A 9,532-nucleotide genomic window follows, 5' to 3' on the forward strand; every position below is an offset into this window, starting at 1 on the left:
GCCACAGCATAAATGGCATTGTAGATATTATAACTTTCACCGGTCATACTTGCTTCAAACACGTAAGATGGCAGATTGTGTAAATTCTCCTTTCCAGTACATGTTTTCCCCCCTTTGAAGGGATCTTACCTGGATTGTGGATCTTGCAGTAAAAGACGTTTTCCCACCATAGTGGGAGAAAAATGTCCCCTTGTGGTTTCAAAGGGTCTAAAGACATAAGAAAATGGCTGAATTCTGAGACATCCCCAGTGTGGTCCCTAAAATGCAAAGCTCCATGGAATGGCTTTATAACTTGCAAAATGTATTGAGAGTTCATCACATGAAATTTCCAATTGGATGTAAAGATCCATACTTTGCGAAATGATGCATTTCTTCGTTTTTCATAAACAAACAGAACCGCCTGTACATTTGTAATAGTAGTGGAATCTCCAAACAAAATAATCACTTCCCCTATAGACCAAGTTTTGAAAATATGAAGTAATTTTGACCCTGAAGCAGCAGCAAAATCAGCTTTCATCATTTCAGTGAAGGCCAGGCAGATCTCCTTCTCCTTGAGCATTGGCACCAGAGATGAGACGAAATGTTCCCCACTGTCATTTTCGGGGGCCAGAAGACCAACCCAGTTCCACTGGAAATGCAGGAGCAGCTGGACTAAACCCACATACTGAGGAAATTCCATGGGATTAATTCGGAAGAAGGAAGGGTAAACTCTTCTGTCCCCTTGAGTGAACTCAAAGCCAACTCCGAGCTGCAGAAAATGAGAATGCTCTTTAAAAGACAAAGTACATTTTAATGCTGATTTTAAGGGTCCCCATTGCGTGGTTTATTGCCCCACCAATCGTGGTTTATCCACTTTGAGTGGTAGGCTTTATCGTCCTCCCTTTCTAGGAAGAGCCCCCAGTTACTTGTTTTGCCTTGCTGTGATAGATCAGAAGTCAAAGCAACAAACTATCAACCTGATCCAGGGAATAAACTGAACTGAAAGGTGCAGAAAGATGATAAACTTTTATGAAAGTCAGGAAGTAATTCCTCTTTCAGAATTATATCACTATCAACTTGTGGTTATATAAAAATGTATCCTGACATGTAAAATCCAGAAATCAATTCAACTATAGGATGGAGTATTTAAATCATATACCCCTGATATTCCCCCCCACCCTGAAAGAACTTTGTTTTCATGCTTGGTGTCAAGGTTTCTGATAGACAAGACCAAATAAATCAGAACTCTGAGGCTTGAGATTTCTCAAAGAACACGTTTATTGTTTACATAGTATTGGCACGGTCAAAAGTGAAACCAAGTCTGAAGGTCTCTTCAAAGAGAAACAATATTACAAAGTTACCTACCCACCCCAGCGCTATGCAATCAACTACGTGCCACAATAGAAGAGTTTGGTGGGCTTTCTAACAGATTCGTTATAGAGTTGACACTTGGCTTTTGGATCTTTGTCTACTCCATACTGGATCCAAAAGAGCCCCCTTACCTGTGGGACCTTGAAGAGGCTGAAGATGGAGGCCATGAGCCTTGAGGATTTGGCACTGTCACCTCCAATGACAGAGAGCAGAGTATCCTGCTGGTCACATTTATAACCTGGAATCATTCGGCCACGTGTGGAGAGCAGGGAGAGACTCCATAAAGAAATCTCACTCTGAATCTGGCTATTCTCATAGATGTGGAAGCCAAGTGTGATGTTGAGGAGGAGATCCAGATCCTTGTTCACTTCCGTGACAGCAAACATCAAGGCCAGGAGCTGCTGGTAATTTGGGGGTTTGAGTCTGTAGTCAGAAAAACATTGGGGAGCATTATATTTTGGGTGCTGTTGAAGTCGGTCTTGCCTTTTTTGTGTCTCCTTGGAGCATAAAGTCATAAGTTTCCAAATTAATATTATAAGTCAAACTCTTCACTAGCGTAGCAGGATCTCTAAAGTGTTGACCCTCCCCAGCATTATGTGGGGTGTCATCTTCCTCATGAAGAGTTCTGGGAAGTTGGGAAATTCTAGCCTTTTTCTTAAATTTGCCTCTTTATTGAGACAAAGACAAAGATCTGAAAACCCTTAGAATAAGTATTTCTTAAAAGGGGCCCTGAATCCAAAGGAAAGAAAACAATCACCTACATCTTTCCCCTCCAGGTGAAACTTATGCAAGTTCATTTTTAAGATGAAATGGGTCCTTTTTGAAATCTCGGATTCTCAACAGGAACAAATTAGCCAGAGGCAAATTGCCCCCAATATTCAGATCACCAGGCCTGTAAAATTCCCATGAATGTGGAAATTGTAAATGTTTGGGCAAGTGACATATGGTTTGAATCTTCTTAGCAGTCTTTGGAGGCAGGAGACAGAGGAGCACCAGCAGCAGGAGAGGCAGCCCAGTCATTCTTGTCACCTTCCCTCCTAGATCAGAAATCGAGGTTTGTGCAGAAGCTGAATTGCAGGCAGCATTTAAAATCTCACCAGATTTATGGTTGAGACTGCCTGGACGGCCTCAGGGCAAATTGGTATTTCGTCCCTTTATTTCCTCCCATCTTTCTTATTCTGAAATTCGATTATGTGCTTTATTTCATTTTAATTTTAAGGCTGCAAGACCAATCGATCAATAAGCTACTCAGTCACGCTTTCTCTTGCTTGTGTTTGGCTTTGAGGCAAAGGCCAGCTGAATCTCACTGAACCCTGGAGTGAGCTTTTTGGAAGACAAAGTAAAGTCCTCCACCACAGGGAGAACCCAGAACATGTTTTTTAAAGCAAGTTTTACCTTGGAAGATTTTTGTGGTGGAAATCCACAGGGGATACAATAAGAATTACTGTTCTTCTGTTAATTGCGAGGAAAAGCCATTGTCCTATCCGTTGGGCAATAGATGTTGTTTGCACAGCAGACAGGGAAAAACATGATTGTGCCTCTTGTGGCTAATGCACAGAGCAGATGAACTTCAGAGTCAAGACGTAGTAAACTTTTTGACCTACCTGAAAGTGAGCATCCCTACGCAAGATGGAGTTTGCCCTGTGCCCTAGTATGTTCAGATAGAGTGGGTACCAATGGGGCAGGATGGCCTTCAACTATACCCTAGGAAGTGTGAGCAATCATCCCAGTGTTTACGTGGAATGACTGGTTTAGTTATAGCCACAAGACAGGGGATGAAAAGGATTGATGGATCAAATTTATATGGCCACCCATCTCTTGCGAAGTGATACTGAGCACCAGTTCGCCTGGTGCGCCAGTTGCGGCCCTATCTGGACCGAGATGCCCTACGTACAGTCACTCATGTGCTTGTGACCTCCCGGATAGACTACTGCAATGCTCTCTACATGGGGCTTCCCTTGAGGAACACTCGGAGGCTTCATCTGGTGTAGAATGCAGCCGCGCGAATTTTGATCGGGGTCTCCCGATACTCCCATGTAACGCCTCTTCTCCGCAAGCTGCATTGGCTTCAGGTTGCCCTCCAGGTGAGATTCAAGGTGCTGGTGATGACCTATAAAGCCCTAAATGGCATGGGTCCGGACTATCTGAGGGAGCACCTGCTGCCAGCGTCAACTTTTCCACAGGGAAGGCCTCCTCAGGGTCCCGCCGGTCAAGGAGTGCCGGCGGGTGATTCCCAGGGGGATAGCATTCTCGGTGGGCGCGCCTGCCCTATGGAATAATCTGTCAGTGGAACTCTGGATTGCCCCCGACCTTCGTTAGTTTTGCCGGGACCTAAAAACCTGGCTATTTGAGCTGGCCAGCCTGGACTGAGGGGTTTTTAAGGTTTTAAATTCAATTTTAAAGTGTTGGGGCTATTTAATTGTATTTTAATCTTTACATTGTATTTTTTTAGGTTTGCCCTGTAAACCGCCCTGAGTCCTTCGGGAAAAGGGCGGTATATAAATAGAATAAAATAAATAAATAAATAAATAAATAAATAAATTACAGTAAAAACTGTAAATCAAAAAGACAATTGTTGCTTAAAGCCTTTACACAACATTTATTAAAAATAATTAGAATTATTGGGTCCCCAAGTCTGCTAGTCTGACCAGATTTTGGGGAACTTCAGAAGTTCAGAAGAGATGAGGCCAACCTATGCAGTTCAGCAAGCAAAGGTATAATGAGATTTGCCAGAAACATAACTGATCTTGCTAATGCATTTTGAACCCAACTGAAGTTTCTGGATACGCTTCAAGGGAAGGCCCATATGGAATGCATTGTGATAGTCCAACCAGGAGGTGACCAGAGCATCCTTTCTCCTGGAATAGGTGCAACTGACAGTTAAATCAAGTTGTGAAAAGGCCATAACTGTCACTTGATCTTCAAGTGTGAGTCCAGGAGGACCCCAAATTTCTCACAGGGTCTGTTTGGGGCAATTTAATACTGCCCAGAACCATAGATGGTGTAGTCATAGATCTAGAGACCACCAAAACCCAAAGCCCCTTAGTCTTGGTGGGGTTCATTAGAAGCCTGTTTTTCCCCATGCAGACGCTCATATCCTACAGACAACAGGACAGGACATGCACAGCACTGCTTAGTTTACCATCAGCAAAGATGTGCAGTTGGTGTCATCAGCATATTGAGGATATCTCACCACACGGACATGGATGAGCTTACTCTGTAGATGTGGAATAGGAGAAGGGACAGCACTGACCACTGTGGCACATAGAAAAGGTCCAGGATGGGGTCTCTCCTCCCCAATCCCCATTGAGTCAAGTAAGAGAAGGGTGGACACAGTATCTTAGCTGTTCCTAGCACTTCATTCTTCTGGATACACAGAGCTCTGTGGTTGTTCCTGGGATCTGCTGGAGCCAGTCTACCAGTTTAAGAGTCACAGCCCAAAATGTCCCTCTCTCAAGGACCACTTTTGCCTTGACTGTCCATATTCTCTCTAATTCATTCTTTAGACCCTGGACCTTCTCCAGTTTTCCATCCTCCTTCCTCCTGATGTTGCTGTCATTTGACACTGCTGCATCTATCCCCACCACTGTCTTCTTGTGTATGACCTCTGTGTCTGGTTGATTGGCCAGGACCTGCCTGTCTGCCTTGATCTGGAAGTCCCAGAGGATCTTAGCTTTGTTGTTCTCCACAACTTTGTGTGGAATATTACATCTGGGCTAGGTCTAACCTGTGCACTGTGCATATATCTGGTGGATAAAATCGCTCAGATTCGGGCTGGCTTGGACTCCGACTGGGCAGTATCTGACGAAGGGGAAACGATGGGTTTGGCCGATAATATTTGGGAAGAGTTTGATCCTGTGACTCCGGATGAAGTGGACAGGATCATGGGGAAATTAAGTGCCGCCATGTGTTTGTTGGACCCGTGTCCCTCCTGGCTGGTTTATGCGGCTCAGGAGGTTACACGAGGCTGGCTCCTGGCAGTTATCAATGCTTCCTTGAGTGAGGGGTGCTTCCCTGCCACCTTGAAAGAGGTGGTGGTAAGGCACCTCCTCAAGAAACCTGCCTTGGATCCAGCTATTTTAAATAACTTTCGTCCTGTCTCCAACCTTCGCTTCCTTGCGAAGGTTGTTGAGAGCATGGTGGCACAGCAGCTCCCTTTGGTCCTGGAGGAAACTGAGTATCTGGATCTATACCAATCGGGTTTCAGGCCCGGGTACAGCACGGAGATGGCATTGGTCACGCTGGTGGATGATCTCTGGTGGGCCCAAGACAGGGGTTGTTCCTCTGTCCTGGTCCTTTTAGACCTCTCAGCGGCTTTTGATACCATCGACCATGGTATCTTGTTGCAATGTCTTGAGGGGTTGGGAGTGGGAGGCACTGTTTTACGGTGGTTCTCCTCCTACCTCTTGGGCCGTTCACAGACGGTGTTGGCAGGAGGGCAGAGGTCAACCCCTAGGCCCCTTAGTTGTGGGGTGCCTCATGGGTCGGTACTCTCGCCCCTCCTGTTCAACATCTATATGAAGCCGCTGGGTGAGATCATCCATGGTTTCAGGGTGAGGTATCATCAATATGCTGATGATACCCAGCTTTTTATCTCTACCCCGAACCAACCCAGCGATGCCCTTGATGTGATGTCCCGTTGCCTGGAAGCGGTCTGATTTGGATGGGGAAGAACAGGCTCCAGCTCAACCCGGCCAAGACTGAGTGGCTTTACGTACCGGCATCTCAACTTGTCCAAGAGGTTCCATCTTTGATTATGGGAGGAGAGGTGTTACCTCCCGTTGATAGGGCACGCAATTTAGGCATCCTCCTGGACTCACAACTCAGTTTTGAAGAGCATATTGGAGTCGTGGCCAGGGGGGCATTTGCCCAGGTTCGCCTGGTGCGCCAGTTGCGCCCCTATCTGGACCGAGATGCCCTACGTACGGTCACTCATGCACTCGTTACCTCTCGGATAGATTACTGCAATGCTCTCTACATGGGGCTGCCCTTAAAGACCACCCGGAGGCTCTAGCTGGTGCAGAATGCACCAGTAAATTAAATAGTAAAATATTTAATTAAAAGAAATAAAATGACAAAATATGCTTCTTGAAATAAAGAACAAATATTTAACACCAACTTTTATTTCTAAATAGTGCCCTAGGCTTCACTGGGGATGACTGGAAGACATCGGGTGAAAATGGCTGCCTGATTCCTGTTGACAACAGATTGATTGATTGACTGAATTTCTATATCATCCAAAATCAACTGACTTTTATTGTAACCAGTTATAGCAGATGATAAGGCATTATTAAATGGAGACGTTCCTCCTTCTCTGCTATCATATTTTAGAAATGTCATCAGCTACTAATCATATCTCAAAAATAAATATCTTCCACATGCCTTGGGGAAAGGAGCAGTGGGCTAATGCCTCCTTAAGTAACACCAGCTGCCTGCAATTAGTGCAGGTTCGCATCCCACCAGGCTCAAGGTTGACTCAGCACTTCCATCCTTCCGAGGTAGGTAAAATGAGGACCCAGATTGTTGGGGGCAATAAGCTGACTTTGTAATAATGCCGCTTGGCGGGGGCCAAAAGCCCTAATAAGCAGGCATATACATAGAATGAAGGCTATTGCTAAGCACATTGGTTTGTGCTTAAATTGTAAGCCGCCCTAAGTCTTCGGAGAAGGGCGGGATATAAATGGGATTAAAATAAAATAAATAAAAAAATGCCTGCCTTAGTTAAAGATTTTTGTTCCTTATCATATTTTCCATACAATTCTGATGTGGACTCAACAGGACAATGTAGCATTTAGGGAAAAAGTATTTCAGTATTTTTAAGAAATCTAAGAAATCAGATTCACAAAAATGCACCAAGCTCAGAACAAGAGTTCTGAGTCTCTGTATAAGTCAGATATTCCTATGCCTTATTATACCCTCTCTGCAATTCAAATGGGGCCTCAGTAGGATAATGAAGCATTTGGGGAAAAAGATGCAAGCCAAGAGACCTGCTCCAGAGGCCAAGATGGAGAAGATCTCCACGGCCACCATGAACTTCCCTTTGGTGCTCATGTAGGTGGGGAGGAAGGTGATCCAAACACTGCAAAAGACCAACATGCTGAAAGTAATGAACTTGGCTTCATTAAAGCTGTCAGGCAACTTCCTAGCCAGAAAGGCCAGTGTGTAACTGATGAGGGCCAGAAAACCCAGGTAGGCGAGGACAGTGTAAAACATTGAAGCTGAGCCTTCATTACATTCCAAGATAATCTCTCCAACCAAGGAATGGAAATCCAAGTTGAGAAATGGGGGGTAGGTTACCAGCCAGGTGGCACAAAGAACTACTTGGACCAGGAGACAGGCTAAGACAATGGAGTTGGTCAGTTGTTTTCCTAAGAATTTCTTTGCCCTATTCCCTGGTTTGGTGGCCATGAAGGCCAGAACCACCATGACAGTTTTTGCCAAGACAGAGGAAACTGCAAGGGAAAAGAGAATGGCAAAGGTAGTTTGTCGGAAGAGACAGGTGAGTTTCCTGGGTCGACCAATGAAGAGGAAGGAGCAGAGGAAGCAGAGCAGGAGGGAGACTAGGAGGATGTACATCAGATCTCGATTGTTAGCCTTGACAATTGGTGTGTCATGATGCTTAATGAAAATTGCCAGAACGCCCAATGTGATCAGAAAGAGAAAAAGAGTGAGAGATACTAAAGTGTGTCCCAGAATGTCTTGATAGGCAAGGAAGTGGATTTTTTTGGCAATGCAGTGGTCCTTATCCTTGTCAGGATATTTGTCTTTTGGGCAGGGATCACAATGAGCAGAATCTGAAATCAAGAAATTAAATCTTGGTCTGAGGATTCCATGAGCATTTGCCATGAGCATCATCTCTCCCTCATTATTCTTCCCTCCTTCCCTCTGCTATGGCATGACTGTCCCTTTTTTTGCTATGGCCAATCCTCAAAGGAAGTGATAGAATGACCCTTTGTGCATTTCATGGCAGATGAAAAATGCAAATCTTTCTATATTATTCATGGATGTTGTGTTCATCTCCAGCTAGCCTGGTATGTTTCATGTAGGAAAAAAGCCTCATTCTTCATTTAGGAAGAACATGATCTCTGACAGGGCAGATCCTCCTTAATTTTCCTTTGCTCTTACTGGTAGAAATTCAAAATTGTCATAAATGCAGGACTACATTAGGAAGATGGGATAAGGCTGGTCATTTCCACTGTTCTAAAACACTGGAAAATCCATCCACATAATCCTGAAAAGCTGCTGCGAATATTTTACAGATTACAGAATAACAGAGTTGGAAGGGACTTGGAGATCTTCTAGTCCAACCCTTAAAAGACCCTTAAGTTAAAGAAGGCAGCGTTCAATGGGCCACTCTTTACATTTCATCATTTTGATTTGCTGAACTGATTTACTACCTCAGGTTCTCTTTGAACTTGTTCTGTACCAGCCTACTACCGGCCCTGCAGAAAAGGCAGGGACAACCCCTTTACAAACGGCAAGAGGCTGGAACTAAGCCTGCCAAATTTGTTAACATAAAACAGAGCAAAACAAGACACGAACCATGAAACAGGAGCTATTCAAATGGTTGCCTTCAGCAAACCAGCCCTCCCACACATTCCCCTTTTAAACAGTTCAGGGCGTGGCTTCTCTCTGCCTCCTTCCGAGGTGCCCCATTGCCTTCCTCTGTTTACTCCTGATTGACTGCCTCCTGCGTCGGGCGTCCTTGAACAGAGCCAACTCTGGGTCATCTTCATCCACGCTGTCAGGCTCACACAGCTGGGTCTGTGTCGTAACCAGGTGGGAGGGGCCTGGCTGAGGGCTCTGCGCAGCCTCAAGGCATTAACAGCAAGCTCTCCAACACCCTCAGCAAGCTCTCCAACACCCCCCTCCTCCTCCTCTGAATCGTCTGACCCAACTGCTGAACCCACAGGCTGACCCTGAATCACAACAGAACTCTCTCCAGGCAGCCATGGCAGACTTCTTCATTCCTGTTTGAGGGACTTCTTCAGCAACTTGCCTGTTTCATTAGAAATGGTCCCTTCTGGGCAAGAAATACATTCATAGCAACAACTGGGCCTCCCCACTGCAACTTTCCTTACTTGTCCTGGAAGGCAGTGCTTCACACATCGAGAGAAAGGCTTTGTCTGAAATGAGAGATTTTAGCATTGAGAGGTTAGAAGCATGTAGCTTAGCTGCAGGA

At 45.1% G+C, this 9,532-nt stretch overlaps 1 protein-coding gene across 1 annotated transcript; it reads right to left on the reverse strand.

The window, feature by feature from the left end:
* Positions 1 to 7,239: 7,239 nt before the first annotated feature.
* LOC308659829 (vomeronasal type-2 receptor 26-like) lies at positions 7,240 to 8,205 on the reverse strand (the record flags this gene model as incomplete). The annotated part of the gene is made up of 1 exon (XM_081313854.1): positions 7,240 to 8,205. The coding sequence occupies one exon, from the start codon at positions 8,203 to 8,205 to the stop codon at positions 7,240 to 7,242; it is 966 nt and encodes a 321-aa protein (XP_081169980.1).
* Between the last annotated feature and the right edge of the window lie 1,327 nt (positions 8,206 to 9,532).

The sequence above is a fragment of the Vipera berus genome, assembly GCF_964194415.1.
Source record: "Vipera berus genome assembly, chromosome: 1".
NCBI classification, from domain to species: Eukaryota; Metazoa; Chordata; class Lepidosauria; order Squamata; family Viperidae; genus Vipera; species Vipera berus.